Genomic DNA, 19,677 nt, shown 5'->3' on the forward strand with positions numbered 1-19,677 from the left:
TGGGGCTGGAAGGGACCTCGAGAGGTCATCGAGTCAAGACTCCTGCGCTGTGGCAGGACCAAAAGACCAACCCTGACAGGTGTTTGTCCAACTCGTTTTTAAAGGCTTCCAATGATGGGGACTCCAGCTATACATGTCAGGGTAAGTAGTAGCAGCCTGGGCACACCAACTGCCTGTCCATTATCAAGCGCTGTGTTGGCTTATGGCTCAAAGCCAATACAAAGTGGGAAGGTGCTTCCCGTCAGATAAAGTCAGTGCAAGGGTCTCCCCCCAATCCAACCAACAACCCCGTTTAAAAAAATCTTCTCTTGATACATCATGCTACCCATCCTGGATCCTGTTCATCAGATCCACACAACCCCCTACTGGCCTGGTTTCTCAGGGCTTGTGTTCATTGCAGAGTTAGTCTGGGCTCTTACTTGGGCGTTGCTCCTAACCCAGCTCCCATCCACACACAAAAACCTTTGACCTGAGGTTGGTGCTTTCAACCCAGGTTAACTGGCCCATCCTGGGCTATGGTGTTAAACCCTGATTCTGCTTTCACGCAGGTGGGTAACCCACCCACTTTTTGCAGTGAGTATGCAGGCTAACCCACTTGAGTACCAACAGTCATCCAGCACCTTCCCATAATTTCTCCATCATGTGCCAAAACAAACAGACAAGTTTTCCCACAATCCCCTGGGAGAGAATCATTGCAGCACAAAGAACCATGGGCTGTCCCCCAGAAATCCCAGCGACACACCAGGGTGAGTGCAGCACCAGTGACCACACAGTAATGTGGGTGGTGCTGTGCAGCTTGGCTGCTTACACCCGGGCTAGGCTAAGTCAGGTGGTGATCATCCAGGCTAACTCTGCAGTGAAGACGTACTCTTATTGGTTGGGGCAGAGAACTAACCCTGTCAACAGGATATCTGGGAATGGCAGCTCACTCCTTCCATCTCCAGTGTGTGCCCACCACGGACCTTGACAGTTACTGCTAAGAACCAGGGGAACGAGTGGGGCAAGTGTAAGGCTTCTGGCCTGTCCCCCTGAACACTTTTAAAATGTTTCTCATTCTGTCACTGGGCCATCCAGGAATTAGACAGGCCTTTGAGTTGGTGGCAGAAGGTCCCTCATGCAAGATTAATTCATGAGGGGATAGCTGGTTTATGAGATCTCTCTACCAATCCCAGGCTTCACCATATTATTTGGCAAGCCAGGGTTTATGGGGGACTAGCATTTGGATTTTTCCACACACAGATCTGACACCTTCAACCACTAATCTGAAATTAATACAAACATTAGCCCCAAAGCTGAGCCAATTTATATAAAGTCACCTCAATAGTGGCCACTTGTGACCTCCTTTCTAAGGCTCTGATCCCAGGAGTTGACCAAGCTCCTGCAATTACCTTTGAAGTCAGGGGATGCTCAGTGCCTTGTGGGATAAGGCCCTAGCAATGCAAGGTAAAATGCCTGCCCAATGTGTAAGGATTCCCGTTAGCACCTTGAATGCTGGCCCATGAGAAATCTTCCTGGCTTGTGGAATGCTGGAGGCTTCCTTTACTGTCTCATATATCTGCCTGAGAGAGCCACCACCCAGCCGGACGGTGGAGGTTGAGCTGATGGATAATATCTACTCTAATATCCATTATTACATCATCAACATCATCATCATCATCATCAACTATCCAAATTCCAAGAGAATTTCAGGAGATGGTGATAAGTCTCATTCTGCACCAGTGTGGCGTTGTGGATCCACTGCATTAGAATTCCCATCATTATAACTTACTCTTTGAGTTGCCCCTAAAAATCCACCATGATGGATGCTCCTTAGCTGCAAGAGGGTCCATACACAGGTCTACTAGTGAACCAAGATCTCGGAAATGCCTCCAGCCATCCTTCCGAGACAAAGCACAGGAGTCAGGGGACATTTCCTATGCAAAAATACTCTTCTCCCCAAGAATGCGGCCGCCCCCAAAGCCCATGTCATGTTCTCCTTGCAAGGCAGTGTGGGGTGTCTTGCCTAAAAATATTAACTAATGAAGCAGCTGACACTAGGGAGAAAGCCAGTGTTACCTTGCACTGAATGAAGGGCCGAAGAAGCACAAAGATAGGGATCCGGGTGCGAACAATAAAATCCAGGAAGTCCCAGAGGGCTAGCCCTCCCACCTTGCGCAGGGCCATCTCTTTGACTTGCAGGCTCAGCCAGTACCACTGGCTGCCAAGTTGGCGCTCAAAGCACACGAGGATCACCTTCAGGGCTGCAGGGGAACAAACGCCAGCACATGTAGAGCACTGCAGAGCCAGAGCCACTAACAGCTGGAGTATTTGCAGTGAGCAGTGCAGTGCACAAAGTCCTAAGCCAGTTTCTTTACCATCAGCTGCCAACTCCTGCTGGGGTGTAGGGCAGTCTTGGGGTCAGAGCACAGGACCTAACAGCAGGAAGCACAAGTTCTGTTCCCAGCTCTGCCAGCAAGTTACTGGAAGATTTTCCTTCTGTACAGCTATGTTCCTTTAATTTCTCCATGAGATACCACCCAGTCCAAAGTTCCGGGACTGCACTAAAGAATTATTTCCCTTTCCTGGGGATTTACTTCTTTCAAAACCAGTCCAGTGTGGGGATAGGTTCCATTCTCTGATCAAGGACAATGGAGAGAAATCTAGGCTGTGCAACCCCATAGAGGGAATGGCCATGTAACTGCTGTTGGGAGGTTGTTAATGAGGCTACGAAGAGAGACCTTGCAGTACTGCAGCTGCAAGAGCCATACACCAAAGGTTATTTTGGATCCAAGAAGCCAAGTATCAGAATTCATTAGCACATTGAAAAGGTAATTTATGAATGAACAAGGTGTAGGCTGGAAAGAGGCTGCGTATTAAAGGCTTGATTGTGACATGGGGGTATATCCCCAAGTGGGCAGAAAGAACGGCCCTTACCCTCCCACTCGGGATACACAGACCTTGGGCCCAGGCACAGAAGAATAAGCAGGACTATTTGTCTCCTTGCTCCTTCCCCAATAAAAGACGGCTGGGGAAGTGGGTGCAGATTTGACTCCACCTCTCCCCACAAGTTTGCCCAGACTAGCTGACCAGTGTGTGAGTGCTAGCGTAGGTCAGCAGCCAATTACCCCTCCCAAGAGCAAACAGAGCAGGAGCAGATCTATCAATCAGTGAAGTATCGCTAAGAGCATGCCTGCCAGAGCTATTCCTGGCTTGGTGCAGCATGTGCACCACTCAGTGCTCATGGCTGTGGCTAAAGCAGCTGTAAATAGCTCAGGGTATGCCTTCACTGCAGCCAGGGGTATAATTTCTAGCTTGAGGAGCCATAACACACTAAAGATATCGCACAACTGCAGTGGCCCAAGTGTGGGACAGACCAGCGGCACCAAATAAGGATCTTGGGTCTTGGACGGGATCGCTGCCCCTCCTGCTGCATGCACTGCCATGGCTACACTTCTGGTTTTGGGGTGGGTGTGTCAACTCCAGCTGGAAATGACACCTTCTGGCAGCAGAGCAGACATAACTGTTAGGATATAGATATTCAGGCCTGTCTGCAAAGGCCTATACTTTAAGAATTTAGGTGTATTCTTATCACTTAGCTAGTTATAGAGGTATAAAAGAAAGAATAAAAAATCACTATCTGTGTAGTGGCCTTCTCTTACTGTGACAGTCTGAGGCCTGGTTCTTTAGCAGCCATAAATTGGGAAATGTATGGTCACGTCCTCACATTCCAAACTAGTCATATTAAAATAAGGCAATCTGGGGCTGTTAGGAAGGTGATTCGATCTATCACCTCCAGAGAAAGGGAAGAGCCTAGAAATGTAGTTTGATAGTTTTCTGTCTGGTAAGAACTCACTTATCAATAGACACAGCTGGAGAACCCTTATGTCTGTATAGATGTAGTTGTGAAATCCTCACTTCTGTATTGTTTTGTATGTTTATTTGCATGGTCTCTGTCTGGTTCTGTGATTGTTTCTGTCTGCTGTATAATTAATTTTACTAGGTGTAAACTAATTAAGGTGGTGGGATATAATTGGTTAGCTAATCATGTTACAATACGTTAGGATTGGTTAGGTAAATTTTAGTAGAATGATTGGTTAAGGTATAGCTGAAAATATCACTATATAAATTAGGGGCAAACAGGAAGTAAGTTGGGATTCGAAAATAAGAAAAAGGACCTTGAATTTAAGCTTGCTGGAAGTTCACCCCAATAAACATTGAATTGTTTGCACCTTCGGACTTCGGGTATTGTTGCTCTCTTTTCATGCGAGAAGGACCAGGGAAGGGTGAGAGTGAAGGAATAAGCTCTCTAACAATAACTTCCAGTCAGCTTGTGACTGTGAGGATTTTCTCTGCCTTCCCAGGGGTTTCCTAAATGCTCCCTTTTATTTTTCTCTTGATGGGTGAGGGGAAGCTCTCACTCACCCAAGTAAGCCGCTTGGCTGGTGGACTCTGCGAGCCCTTCCCTGCGCAGGTCCTTCCCAGCATCCCCTGGGGTGGAGCAGTGCGCAGGGGAGCTCTCCATCATGAAGTTCTTGCTGCGGGAAGTGCTGATGATCCGAGGTGGCAGGAGGATGTTAATAACAGTCTGGAGCAGCAAAAGGACTTCAGGCTGCTCCAGCCAGGGACTGTCTGAGAGCCATCAAAAGGGGTGGCAGGCATGAGAAAGAAAGAAAACAGATGAGGCCATATCCTCTCAAAGCCATGCAAAACCCTCCGCCTCATTTTCAGTTCCCAGCTGTGATGTAATCAGAACATCCCTCAAACTAAGCCCATCCCCAACCTTGTTATGTTGCTTCTCCTCCTGTGAGCAAAGGCAAAGTTATTCTATCCCCAAAATGCACGCTTGTCTGGCATCACCAAACCCTATGAGCATAATGACTCAGCCTCTGCTCTTCCCCTCACTCTTTGCTTTCACGCCTGCATTGGAAGTAGGCGCTTAAAAGTGACTGCAATCTACAGAAGAAGACAGAGTGAGAGCATAATTTGGACCAGACAACAGGCAAGGAACTGGGTGAACAGCAACCAACAGTGGCAAATTCCTGCCCCCGTAGCTCTGTATCTTACACTATGGTGATTTTTGTCTTGTTCAGAACTCTGTCACTGTTCTGATTTCAAAAGGAGGAGCACATCTGTTAAAGAGTGAGTTTGAGAACCACTGATCTGTGACACAGCTGAAACAAAAAGGAGAAAAAACAGCTCCCATTGTAAATCATTTCCATCACCCCAATGAGCTCTACCAATACTGAGAGGAAACCAAATAAGCAGCAACAACAGTAGGAAAGGCAAATATTTGTTGTCTGGGAGAGGGGAACTCTTTTTGTTAAATAATCATCAGACCTTTGCTTCCAGATCCTACTGTGAGCACAAATGGAATCAGTAGGTTTAAAAGCATTCCTTCTCTTCTCTCCTGATTGGTGAATGGGGAGATCACATGGCTTAAGGGAAAATCTTCTTTCAAAGCCTGCGCAGTAATAATAAGAAAGGATTAAATGATTTCATCAGAAGACTGGAAGTATAAACCACTGTGGAGAATGACGATTCCCATAGGCTTTGTTTACATAGCACAACACAGGTGATGGACTGATAAAATTACAAGCTCTGAGGAGGCCTGAATAGGAGTAGAGCATCTAAATGTCACCTGTTTTTAACATAATCAAGTGATAAAGGGCATTCTGATCTCAAGTACACCATTACAAATCCAGACCAATCTATTCGGAGTCGATTTGTTGTTATTCCAAATCGACAGTGGTACAAATGAGACCAGAATCCAGCCCAAATTACCTGGAAAAAAAAGAGCAGAGGGAGTTATACCAATGACAAAAACAGCATCTCCCCATTTGCTGAATGTGGAGGTTACTCCAGGAGCCACCCTCACTTCCCAGCCTCTTCACTTTGCTTCACTGACCCATAAAACCCTGATGTTATGGTGACCTCCCTTCCTGAAAACAAGTACAACCCACACTTGGATCTTGACAGTTATTCGAGTCTGAATGAAAGGCCCCCTCAGCCTGAACAGGTTCGTGTCCAAGGCAGAAGAAGTTTAGTGGTGGTAGAAGAAACTAATTTGGGCGAACCTCTGAAGGTTCAAAGCTTGGATAGCGCATCCAAACTTTTAGATACTTAAGTGTGAATTGAAACTGAACCTCAGAACCGCCTGAGTCTGCAAAACTAGGGTGGAAATCCCAGGAGAAGAGTTTTTTCTTGTGGGATTTCCAGGACTTCCACTTCAGATCCTGCTGCAAATACTGGTGGTATTATGGCATTTCTAGTTTTGATCCCTTCTGAAACCCAGGAAAAACATGTGAAAATGGAAAAAAAAGCCCACATATGCAAAGATCCCAGAATGATTAAAAAAAAGATTAATTTGGAGTTAGGTTCTAAACAGGAGTAAAGATGTGAGAGAAGGTACGGGTGGCTCTTAAATTTTTAAGAACCAATCAGCCAGCCCGGGAAGAAGCCTGCAATGTCTCTGCACCGATCCATGACAATGTTCACCTTATGGATACCATCTCCAGTTCCACTGTAAACGGGACCGTGTTGTGCTTTGATGCCTGGGCTCTATACCCCTCTTTCCCATAACGCTCTCCATACTCTGAAAAACCTGTCCAAGCGCTCAACTGGATGGTGGACGTGCCACTCATTGGTTAATTATAAACAGAAATGTCTGTTCCGCAGGTGCACTAGTCCACGGACAAAATAGTCCTGAATGAGGTCATTGTACCTTCTGATTTGCTGAAATACAGATTAGGGTCAGGAAACATGCACCTTCATTCTGTCCCTGTGTAGCTCTCTAGTCCCTTTGTTTCCATGCCAACACAGAGGTATAACACATATGGAAGCAGACAGAGTCCAAGTGCACATGGAATAGCTGCCTGCAAATGTATTTTAAAAACCTATTTGTGTCCAAAATAGTAAACAAATGGCACTGATCTGAAAAAAGGAATATACTGATGAAATTCCTCCCAACGGGATCACTGTGTGTTCACTATTCTGGACAATCAAGGATGATATTTGATAAGCAGTTTAAAAGCCAACCATCGTTGTGCATTTGGACTTTTTTCTCTTCTATGTATTGTTTGCACAAACAGCGCCAGTTTGGTACTGGCTCGTTGGGCCCAAATCCCACTCTCAGTTATGCAAATGATGCCCTATTAAGTTTGGTGGGGCTGCGTGGGGGCGCCCTAGGAATGGCTTGTTCACAAAAGGTAATAGAAGACTTTCTGCTTGGTTCCTAGATCCTGAGAGGAATCATAAAGTACGGAGCTTGATTCCCAGCTGGTGTAATTCAGCATAGCTCCACTGACATCAGTGGCGTTACGCCAGTTGACACCAGTGGAGGATCTGGCTGCTTATTAAGACCTGAGCTCCGTTCTGGTGCTCCAAACCTTGACCTACAGGGGGGAGCTGACATTTTGTTCCACAGTTTTTGCCCAGCTGTTGCAGAAAAAAGAGCACCTATGAGTTGGTGTCTCAACCATAAGCTAAACGGGCCTGATACCAGGCAGGGCAGGCACACCTGTATCTGCAATGCTACAAGCCGGACAACAGCTGTGCTGAAGGGCAGAGGTGGCGAGAGATAAGGGCTGAGATGAAGAAGGGGTAATCCATCAGCAACACTGGAAGGTCCTACTACTCCCATCACCTGCAATACAAACAGAGCACATCACCAGCACTGAGTACTGCAATTCCACCCATGCCATACCCTCCAACATTCGTGAAAGAGAAACAGGTACACTTCAGACGGTGCGAGGCTGGGGTGCTCGGGGAGCAGGAGTGACCCCGAATGCCTCGCAGCAGCTGGGGCCACAAAGGAGAAGGGATGGTTCTAGCAGGGAAAGGGTGGAGAGGATAGGGAACCTCTACAGGGGAAGCCAGAGGGAGCGGACAGAGTGCACAGGGAAACCGGTACATTTCATGAATGTACCCAGTACCAGCCCTGAGTAACCAGCACTGGACTGGTAGAATAGGTAGAGTTGGAGGGTATGCCATGTAGCTACTGTATTCCATGGAAAAATGTAATACAAGCAGGAAGTTTGCAATTCACTTGTAATCCTTTTCCTTCCCTTGCTGATCTCTTGGAAGAATAATGTCCTGAGGCTGATCCAATATTAGCCAGATCCAGGCCAAGTTTTGTACAATGTTCAGACTCTCCGTAAGCACAATGTATTATTGGGGACTCTGTTTTGTAAAATTAACTGAACTAACCTCTGAATCCAAATGACAAATTTAGGCTTAAATTCAGAGGTGAAACCCCCCTATTCTTTTCATTTAAAGATTTCCCCATGTTCCTGGATACTATTTTTTGGGGGGGTGGGGGGCTCTTTGCTGCTATTGGTGCAACACTGAGTAGTGTAAAGGCTCAAATTTTCAAAGCTGGCCCCAGGCAAAAGGTCTCCAAATAGCCATTGAGCAGACACGGCTGCCACAACAAAGGAGCCACTAGAACTCCAGCCATTATTGGGGTTCCCCATCGCACACCCACCTCCCCCTTGCGTTGTATGTAAACGCTGTGTGGATCCTGAATGAAGATAAAGCTGAGGATGAATGCCAATGTGGCCAAGTTAGAAATGTGTTTTTATTTTGTTTTTAAGCTCTTCGGCACAATCATCGAGTTCATCAGTTTTTCCAAAGCATCAAAAAAACAAAAACAAAAAAAGGCCACACATTTTCATTCTAGAACTCAAAGTCAAATATTTTTAACCCAAATGAAACTAAAAGTGCTACCACATCCATTTCCCCCAATATTGGTATTTCTTCCAACTCAGACTGAAACATCCCCTGCTGGCATAAATGGTCATAGCTCCATTGACTTGATACTTCTTAGGTATCATGATCTCAGAAGCAATATTACATGTAATTATTGCTTATCACTATCAAATGGTCAGACAGGCTCCAAGAGTTCTGTGCATACCATCTTTCTAGTCACGAAAACCACAAGAGTTGTCTGTGCTCAAGTATAAAACACACCAACATTATTGTGTATTGATTTAAGGATGAGAACTGAACATTGTACGACAAAAGCCTGCACTAGATCAAACCAGGGACATTACAAATGGCAGAGTGAATCCACTCATGTAACTCTCTAACTAGCCACTCAATGCCCTTTTACAGAGCAGTGAAAAGTTTCCTTTCCAGCTATAAACTGAAACTGCCCTTAGCCCCACCCTCCCATTGCTACCAGGTGTGTGCAGTCTCCACCACCCCACTCTCCAACTTGCAGCCCTCAACTCTCAGCGCAACATGCAGAGGTGGATTTTCAAAGTGGTGCGTGGGAAGTAACACAAATAAATCACTTGACCCTGGGGATTGGTCCCTGTATCTTCCCAGGCACCACTTTAAAAATGCACCTCACTATCTCTAGCATCACCTGGGAAGTCTGCTTGCACAGGTGGATAGGTGACAGGAAAAGGGATCAACTTTAACCTTCAGTCCAGAAAGGTCAACAGCAGAATGTAGCTTAGCAAAGGTTTATAATATTGCCACTTGGCTACTCACCAGATTGACACAGACATTGATCAGTGACCTAAGGTGAGGCAGGAAGGATATGACTGGCTGCCTCTGAAGTGTCAAACAAACCCCTTCAATCAAATTGCTGGCAGGCTCCCACTCAACCTGTCGCCTGGAATACAACAGTAGGTGCCGTTAGCTGGTTGGCTTCCCCACCAGACACTCCGAAACAAGGTGACTGATACATGGTGACTCCAACAAGGAACGTTTAAGACAGCAATGACATCCATGATGGCAACAAGGTGCATTCCAGGGGTAAGAGTTTTACCCACGTTGTTCAGAGAGCACAGAACACATTGGGAGTTAGAGATGAGACTGGCAAGGTAGCAGAGGCATTCCTGCCCCGCTGGATTAGTGACACAAAAACCGCCACAACAAAAACAGAGAGAGAGAGAGAGAGAGAGAGAGGATGAATGGATTGGGATTCAATCCCTAACTTTTCCCCTTTGCAAGCGAGCCTGCGGGTGCAAACTGGGACATCCACGAGACAGCCAGCTCAGATGAACTTGTCTGATGACTGCTGCTTGTTTTACATTTAGGAAAGCAGTGCTGCCATGTCTGAGGCCGTCCTAGTGACGGACACAGTCATTCCACTCAGGCTTGTGAAATCCCTGTTGATTTAATGTAGACTTCACCACAAAACCTTGAGTGGAACAAACTCCAGCATTTAGGAATATCTCCTCCTCCACTATCGCACAGCCTAGTCGGCTACATTTTGGGGACTTCCACTTAGCCTGAGCCCAGGGCACAGACAGATGCAGCACTACAGACTTCACCTTCTGCATTCCCCCACGGCAGGACAGACAGGTTACTGCCTCCCAGAACCAATAACCTGCCCTAACTACATCCCCTAACGATTGCTTTTTCCTTTATAGTGATTTTAGAGTCTGTAAAAGGAGCCAGATTGAGAGCCCTGGAGACAGAAAATCTCTTTTACCAGTCACAACACAGGGAGCATCAATGTGCTTCCCAGGCCCCTGATCCTCAGGGGCTGTCTCTTTGGATGGGAGTACACCTCCCAAGTCTGTGCGGCACGGAGGGTAATCTGGATGCTGGGGGCAAGGATGAGGCAGACACTGCATTACTAGAGGATGTGGTACTGTATCAAATTTCCAGTCAGATTCCATGGCAGACTCCTTAAAAGGCTCCCTTGCCCAGGGAGTACCAGCTATGCAGTATGTGAGCCAGATACTGTACCACAGATAGATACCTGGGCACATGTAGGTCAATCCCTGTCAGGATTTCCCCAAGCAGGAACGCCCACAAATAGCAAACCTGTGCTCCGACGCTTATACCATCCAGATCAGACTCCTGTTTTTGAGCTGGACATCTATAGGAAGCTGTTCAAAACCCACAGATGGGTCCAGTGGCTCAAATGGCCTGCTTCTTTAAGCAGCAGCACTGAGCTGGACCGGTGTTTGCAGGCCCGCTCACCATTTAATAGGCTGATTGGCCAAACTATGTGAGAGCTGGTTGGTGCATTTGGGTCAGCTGGTAGAAGGAAGGCGAGTGACCCAGCAGCTCCTCCTGTGCCCATGCCTGTCAGAAGGAGCGATTCTAGTCAGGTGGCTTTCTGGAGGTGCAGGTGGAGTTACTTGGAGGCTATGACAGGGATTCCAGCTGCTCAGCAACCTGTGAACAGGTTACAGAGAGGGGTCTTTTGGGAATTTGTTTTAAAAACCCTGGGCTGCTTTTTTGGACCCAAGATGAAGAAGGGATGGTAGAAAAGACAGCAAGATAATGGCAAAAAACAGCACTGGCAAGATGAGACGGCATTAAAAGTGGGCCCTGATTCCCTACAAGGGGAGGGTTTTTTTCTTTTAATGAAGGGGAATGCAGTAGGAAGGCAGGAGAAGAGGGGCAGGGAGAAAGATCATATCTCCCCATCTTGCTTGGTGCCTACGGCACCCCTCATGATCAGAATTTCAGATGTTCTGTGGTGGGATCGATGGTATTTAAGACAGAGTAGTTCAGTCTCCATACCTTTCCATCCATGGCCTCTCAGCTAACATTACTAACAAGGTTACCAATTCAAGGAAACTGTCATGGTGGTTTTTGCAATGTGGGCATTTGTCCAGAAGGGACCGAGACCACCAACTCCTTTGACACAGGCCACCAAAAGGCCATCAGATGGGGATTTTTATGCTACTAACCTGGACTGGAGTCACATCAGTGAGGTCGAAAGGCCCCATGTTCAATTATCATTCCCTGGAGCCTACCACATTGCTTCTTGTGATGCTGCTTTCACCATTCACCGGCTAGATGAGATTGCTACACTCATGTCTTCTATTGCCAGGTGCATTTGAATGGTACTACAATCCCAGACTATTTTTATCATTTGTACAGAGCCTTACAGGATTGATACAGCAATCACAGACTTTAAAAATACTCTTCCCATAATTTAACTTTATGTCTTTTAAAACAACAAACATAAAAGACACAGAGAGATAATAAGAATCTTTACAGCCTGAAGACTTATTTTGGGAGAGAGGGAAAGTGTCAGATTTCCATGATTTCTTATGGTCGCCCTTAGTAAAATATGCATTTCCTCTATTGCTGCCCGGAAGCCGGCACCAAGAAAAATGGCGACATACATATACACCAACAGGAGAAATGCGTCTTTGTTTTGTTTTGCTGTAAAAGTCAGTGCAGCATGACACTGTCAATAAAATGACATACCCTTACTTCAAGGCTTGCAACATCAGAAACGGACCCAAAGGTTTCCGTTACACCTGCTCACCTCAAAGTAGGCATCTTGTGAATTTTATTGAACATACGATCCAATCGCTTTAAGATGAGGATAAGGGCAGGTCTCACGGCCTCGGCTGTCCAGTCGGTGATGGGCAGCATCTCCATGATGTAGCGCCGGAGCCCGCGGCTTTCCATCGTCTGGGTGTCATAAGGTGCCAGCTTCAGAAGGGAATGTGCAATTTCTGCCAACCTAAAATTATGGCTTGTTAAGAGGGAAATCTGATACTCTGCACGTGAGCTTCTCCACACAGAGCCATGCCAACCGCCTGGTGGAGGTATCACCAATCTCTTTTAACAGAAGGATATTTGAGGTAAGAGCACTGCAGTTTAAACTCTTAGATCAAATGAGCACACATTCCTGGCCCCTTAAGAAGCTTCTTGTGGAACCAATATTTATGCATGTTCTTGTATGGTATATGAGGAATACATCATCATGTGTATGTTTATGTGACTAGTGGATTGGTAAATTGCACCAAAAGGAACATAAAGAAAGGCTAGTTCATGTTATGAAAACAGTGGTATCATAGTATCTGTGTTCAGTTGATAATATATAATATGGGCAAACCTAGTGAAGGGTCTCTGCTAGCATGCTACAATCACCTGTAATGTGTCAGTGAAGCTGGAGTGGTTTGTCTTTTTGTAAGGTTACCAGATCAATATAGGGGGGTGACTGGGTGTATTTTTGTGCAATTTAGATGCACTTAACTTTAAAAAATAATGTGGTTCACAGATCCATGTAATCTGTGTTGTTTAGGATTATTTCTCCCAGCATGCTTCATTTTGCTTCTCCCACCAGCTTCATTTATCACTTTTTTGGCTCTTTCTGACTCTCTCAGATAGCAATGCTTATGGGGTTTATAGCATCCCCCATCGGCGCCCATGGCACCATTTACCTCATGCTTGGAATATGAAAAGCAGTTAAACATACTTGAAGACTTGCTGTAATTTTTTTTGATGTGCTGAAATTGACACATTACCACAAAATGTTTCAATTTTGACAAAACTAAATTGTCCAAAAGAAAGCTGTTCTGTTGAAAACTGCTCATCTAGCTCTAGTAACAGCCTTGGAAAGGTGGGTCTTGGGGACCAGTACTGTGTATTGGAAGAATATTTCCTCTTAGCTCTACTCAGCAGGCCACCAAGGGAAAGATGGGGGAAAGGCTTAGGAAAGTCTGAAGAAAAAACAGCCATAAAACATGCATAAAATATTATTTGAGGAGGAAGAAATTATATCCTGAGGCTTCGGGTGCTTTTCCAGCTCTGTCTCAGGCTGAAATTAATGTGGTATGCAATCGCTGAAGGATACTAAAGCAGAGATACAGCTCCTAGCAGGAGGCCATAACCCCGATAGTGCAGGGAATGCACTGTTTGAAATCTCGTTGATATGTAGTGCTGCACAGCTCCTTAACTCTGTGAGATCCACCTTTAGGGAGCACTGTCATTCCTGAATGAATTTAACTTATGGTAACAGATAAACAGCTCAGCATTATTCTATATATTTTCTGTATAGGTAGGGATTCTTTTATGGTCATTTATAATATTATTAACAATGTGGTAATAGGGATTTGAAAAAGCCACATGATCTTCTTTTACCTGCACATTAACAAAAATCTTTCCCCCCCCCCCCCCAGTCATATATTGTTTTGGCAAAGGTGATCGGGAGTTTAGATCCACACAGAGAATCCTAATGGCTATCAGCTTTTGTGGCTGAGTTTCTTACTTTGGATTCAACAATGGCACCTGAAAAAAATCCAGACACATTCCCTTTGCTGTTTAGACTCCCTAGGCTTGGATCTGATTTTAATGCAAGTTGCTTAGGCAAAATAGTCACCTACTGTATCTTGTTATATGTGACTATGATCAATTTTATCTGACAGCTTTAAATTCCAAAAATAGTCTATAGCATACAAGATAGTTTTAAAAAATCTCTTTGTAGCTGTGATTCATTCTTTGAATCCGAGACTGGATTTTCCCATCCCTTCCTCAGAACAGTCCACTAAAGCTCCAGGGGCCCTCACAGCTCTCAAAGGGGAACCCTCAAAATTTCCACTATAAATTCTTTTGAGAAAAAGATGACTCACCGTTTGATTTCATGCTAACTATGGATGAGATTATATTTGTTTCAATCCTAGCAAGTCAGTCATTTCTAGCACTGAAACTGAACCAGCAATTTTCTGGAGGAGTAGAGGAGTCACAGTACTCATAGCTAACTTACAGTGTGACTTCAGTGATTCAGACCCTCAGCTCCATTATGATAACTTCTCCTCTCTTAAGGACTTACACCTTGGAAAACAGTCAGAAATGTCCATGAGCAGCTTTACCACCTACTTCCTGATTCATTATAATCTTTCAGCAAAATTCACTGATGACACTATTAAGTCATCTGATGAACGATACATAGACGGGCTTAGTTCAGTGACTCCAACACATACAAACACATGAAAATAAAGTTTCCATATTAATATAAAACAGAAAATAGTTCCAGCCTGTGCAAACTGAGACCCTCTTATATTCTGTGCAATGACCAAACAAGGATCTCAATGTAATATGGAAGATCCACATCCCTCGCTTAATGTTATGCTATGAGCTAAATCCTTGCATTGGATGTACATTCCTGAGGCTCACTGAATTCAATAAGAAATATTTGGAGAATTTGTACTGCAACAAAATGGGGCAGTACAGATAATTATTCCTTCCTATTTTTGATATTCTCTAGCACTTACTTTCCAGAGGAAAATATATTACAATGATCCACACACTGCCAGACCACACACGTCCACCTGTATTTAAATCAGTTTATGTTCCGGCCATGCACCACACAAGAATTTCATACATCTACTATAAGAAGGAAGTCCTGTGTTGAAGAGTTAACCACTAATCACTAAATACGACTCTCTTTACTGTACATAAAAAGGCATTCTGTTTGGATCATACATGAAAAATGGAGGTGAAATTGCAGGAATTTGCTAAACAAAATCTAAATAAATATTACACAAAAATACATTTTCTGTGGAGCTGATTTTCATCCAAAGACTTCTACCTATGAAAGAAGCTGTCCGACAAATTCTTTGGGCGAGGTACTGCACCCCACTACAGCTCCTTTGAATTTCTCCAGTGATGCAAATCATCCATAAAAACCACAGATCAGCCTTCTGAGGATTCCCTTTGTGTAAGGGGAATTTCTGGGTGGTACAGAGCTGGCCTGGTGGGTCTACACCATCCCCTATACCCCAGCCTCCAGCGTAAGGGTGAAAGGGTATCTGATTGGGGCCTGGATATAACTGGCCGCCAGAATGCCCCTTTGGGGCTGTGGGCAGTCTGATATAACTCAGAGCTGTCCGAGGGATGCTCTACTTTACTCTGGAGATCAAGGCAGCCCCAGGAATGGGGGAGCAGAAGATTGGTTTAAAACCATCTTTGCTCCTTCCCAGTGAATCTGGCCTATCAGTGTTTCCGACAAAGTGGGTATTCACCCACGAAAGCTCATGCTCCAATACGTCTGTTAGTCTATAAGGTGCCACAGGACTCTTTGCTGCTTTTACAGAGCCAGACTAACATGGCTACCCCTCTGATACTATCAGTGTTTAGTTACCTTTAGTTCAAGGAACAATCCTGAAGCTTCCAATGATATCCTCTGAAAGTATTCATATACCCACAAGTTATGGTGAGAGCTAGATTAAAACTGCCCCATATTAGTCCTGGTTTTCATTGTATAACAGGATACAGTACACACAATTAAATAAGAACACAAGAACGACCACACTGGGTCAGACCAAAGGTCCATCTAGTCCAGTATCTTGTCTTCCGATAGTGGCCAATGCCAGGTGTCCCAGAGGGAATGAACAGAACAGGGAATCATCAAGTGATCCATTCCCTGTTGCCCATTCCCGGCTTCTGGCAAATATAGGCTAGGGACACCATCCCTGCCCATCCTGGCTAATAGCCAGTGATGGACTTATCCTCCATGAACTTATCTAGTTCTTTTTTGAACCCTGTTATAGACTGGCCTTCACAATATCCTCTGGCAAGGAGTTCCACAGGTTGACTGTATGTTGTGTGAAAAAATACTTCCTTTTGTTTTAAAGCTGCTGCTTATTAATTTCATTTCGTGACCCTTAATTCTTGTGTTATGAGAAGTAGTAACACTTCCTTATTTACTTTCTCCACACCAGTCATGATTTTATAGACCTCGATCATATCCCTCTTAGTCGTCTCTTTTCCAATCTGAAAAGTCCCAGTCTTATTAATCTCTCCTCATATGGCAGCCGTTCCATACCCTTAATCATTTTTGTTGCCCTTTTCTGAACCTTTTCCAATTCAAATATATCTTTTTGAGATGGGGCAACCAAATCTGCATGCAGTATTCAAGATGTGGGCGCACCATGGATTTATATAGGGGCAATATGATATTTCACTACCAGGGATCACTCAGAAAATACCTATGCCATCAGAACACACCTGCAGCGCAGGTAGAACCAACAATACCCAATAGGATGTCATTTCACCTGCAGATTATTTTTTGTTTTTATATCAAATATTATACATGCCCCACCCATGTGGAAAAATAACGATCAAGCAAGCACATGCATGTTTTAGTGACTCTAGGGACAACTGCCAACTTCAGCAAAATACTTGATAGTGTGAATTGTTGCCACTGGTTGTGAGTGTATGAAATCTCCAGGAAATGCAAAGGGAATCACAATCTAGGGAACACCGAATACAGTTTCTGCAAGACTCTGCCAGCGTGACAAGAGTAATTGTTAAACAAGGAAGGAGATTGGGCTTCTTAGAACAAAACAGAACAAAACAAAATAAAAATGGTTACTTTTGGTTTTATGCAAAATTAGAGTCAGGGAATGAAAATGGCAAATCCCTGAGATGAGCCCACTTCCCTATATGTCTGTGTTCAGAATGCTCCTCCCTCTGCATTCATAACTCGAGCACACACTTTCCACTCCTTAGGGTACTAAAACTTGCCTTCTTTCCCCATCCCCTCCTCCTCATGTTTCATCTCCCTTTTCGTGGAACTGAAGCAAGTTGACAGATATCCTGATTGGAAGCCTACTGGAATAGCCGGTTCCCAAGGCTGAGCGATGTCAGACTTGCCCTTGGAATTGAATACAGCATCCTGTATACAGAGCGTGCATTTCTTCACTGTTATACAGACAAGCACACATAGATTTGTACAGCGAGTGGAGTACCTCATGTGAGACTTAACATCCAGCAGCTCCAGGGAAGTCACCCTGGGCTCTCCAGCCAGGTTCTGCAATATCTTCAGCCTAGGGCCACAGTGCTTATAGAACTCAGTGCAGATATTCAGTAGGGACTCCCTGGGCCTCCTGAACTCCTCCCTAGCAATTCGCTCGTCCAGCTCCTCCCGGGGGAGACCCTGGCCTTCCTCCAGCAAGTGAAGGTTTTCCCTGGGGATTAAAAAAAGTGAGAGTGTATGATATATAGCTGGAAGGTGACACAAACAGCTTGGTAAATGAGGAGATTGTAATGAACCCCTCCTCCATAACAGGTAGGGCTGTACTTCGGTAGGTAATCACTGCTCTGCAAAAGCCACTTCCCCTGCGATGGAAAAGGAAGACAAAGCAGCTGGCATTTGTAGGAAGAAGAGAGAGAGAGGGGGAGAGAGAGAGAGCGAGCGTGAGCATTTGTTACCTCCAGGACCCTCCTGAGAATTAGCTTTGTTTAAACGAAATACCTTCTGCTGGTTTCCCCTGAAACAGCATCCCTTGTCTCAATTACTATAAGTGGAACCCGATGAACTAGGAATCCATCTCGGAGGAGTTCATCACAAGATGCCAGGGAAAGGGGGTGTAGGTCTTACTGTACCTGATAAAGTGCAGTTTGGCTCCTTGATCCGGGTACCTGGGAGGTTGAAAATACAGACACTGTGATTCCAAATAGGAATTCAGGAACATCAAAATTGCCATATTGGTTCAGATCCTCTGTCTCAGTCACAGTGTCCAGTATCAGATACTTCAGAGGAAGGTGCAAGAAACCCCACTGTATGCAGATGAGAGCTAGGCTGCTCCCCAGAAAAATCTCATCCTAACCCATAATAATTAGAGGTTGGTTTAAACGCTCTTCTTCATCTCCTTTGGAGGGTAAATTATCCCAGTCTTTTCAATCTATCTTCATATGAGGGCTGTTCCATCCCCCTAATCATTCTCATTGCCTGCCTCTGACCCCCTCTGGTTCTGTCATAGCCTTTTGACATATGGTGACCAGAACTACAAACAGTATTCCAGGTGAGGCATATCCTTGTTTTATATAATGGCATTATCGTATTTCCCGTATTTGTCTACCTCTGAACATTTTATCTCAACTAATGGAGAAACTCTTCAAACGTGAGTTGGGTTTTGTTTTGTTTTTGCTTTTGCTTTTGACTCCCAGGAAGAATAGCTTGGAAGCTGGAACAGTGATCAAGTCTTGTATCACTAGACTCCTGCTGTCACTACTGAGTTTCTGTTATGAGGAGAACACCACAGAGAAAACAAATTTGAAACATGGAGCTTTAGAAAAAAATATTTTGAATTGCTTTTAGAATACAGAAAATTCTCTATCAGAAAAGTCTGGAGATTTGAGCCAAGAAGATTTTCCAACCACACAATATCAGAGTCTCTAGACGGGAAATTTAAGAACCAATCAGGACACAGTTTTACTGCAATTGTAGTCCAATTTTTGTAGACCAATAAAATGAGCATTGGCTAAGATTTTTACTACTTATGTATCCTACTTTCAGACTGCAATCAGTGGATGGGTGTCCCAATCCCACGAATTAATGCATTGATTTCAGTGACTGGAATAGTTTTGTGCCCTAAACATATACATGTTGTCACACTGTGGTATGGTGGAGTAGTGTGGAGCATTGGGGTTGTAGACTAGCTAGTTCAATGTGGGGAGAAGAGATAGTGACCTATCTAGATTGTCTTCAGAAAATGGTTCTCTTTATTTATATGCAGCCCATGGGGCTAGTCTGGATCATCCATTGCACATACGGTACATACAAACACAACATTTGCCATCTAAACCACACAGATACTGCAAGGGAAATAGAATTCAGAACAGAACCTTTTGCTACAAAAACACTGGCTTCTACAGCTTGCACTAAAGGAGCATTTTCCTTAGCTGTTGGTAATACCGGGACTTGTAACCTCTTTGTAGGCTAGCAACATGACAACATAGAATGTGATCACTGAAACGTGTAGCCTATCCAACAGAGGGCAGCGCTGCCTATGTTAGCCAGCCCTGCACTCAATTGGATTTTATGAATCTGTGTGATCTGTAACAGGCTTTTGTGCCTCCTACTGGCACCTTCTATGCAATGTAATATCTGGAGGTTTTGTGCTCACAGCCGCCTAATGTGAACTGCCTTGCCACGAGTGATAGAGCAGTGTAATGGGTTTCTGGCGACACCTCCACTAGGTTTTA

At 44.7% G+C, this 19,677-nt stretch overlaps 1 protein-coding gene across 4 annotated transcripts in view; it reads right to left on the reverse strand.

Annotated features, from left to right (window-relative positions):
* UNC80 (unc-80 homolog, NALCN channel complex subunit) overlaps nt 1-19,677 on the reverse strand; it is a 187,089-nt gene that overhangs the window by 22,521 nt on the left and 144,891 nt on the right. For all 4 annotated transcript variants that reach the window (XM_039494666.1, XM_039494664.1, XM_039494667.1 and 1 more), the window contains 8 exons: nt 18,076-18,111; nt 17,439-17,657; nt 12,227-12,427; nt 9,475-9,598; nt 7,496-7,621; nt 5,317-5,440; nt 4,402-4,608; nt 2,056-2,240 (listed from right to left, as the gene is read on the reverse strand). In XM_039494666.1, coding sequence (XP_039350600.1) covers nt 2,056-2,240; nt 4,402-4,608; nt 5,317-5,440; nt 7,496-7,621; nt 9,475-9,598; nt 12,227-12,427; nt 17,439-17,657; nt 18,076-18,111 — 1,222 coding nt within the window. The remainder of the gene's footprint in view (nt 1-2,055; nt 2,241-4,401; nt 4,609-5,316; nt 5,441-7,495; nt 7,622-9,474; nt 9,599-12,226; nt 12,428-17,438; nt 17,658-18,075; nt 18,112-19,677) is intronic.

Source organism: Mauremys reevesii, linkage group 11 (genome assembly GCF_016161935.1).
Source record: "Mauremys reevesii isolate NIE-2019 linkage group 11, ASM1616193v1, whole genome shotgun sequence".
In the NCBI taxonomy this organism is placed as follows: domain Eukaryota; kingdom Metazoa; phylum Chordata; order Testudines; family Geoemydidae; genus Mauremys; species Mauremys reevesii.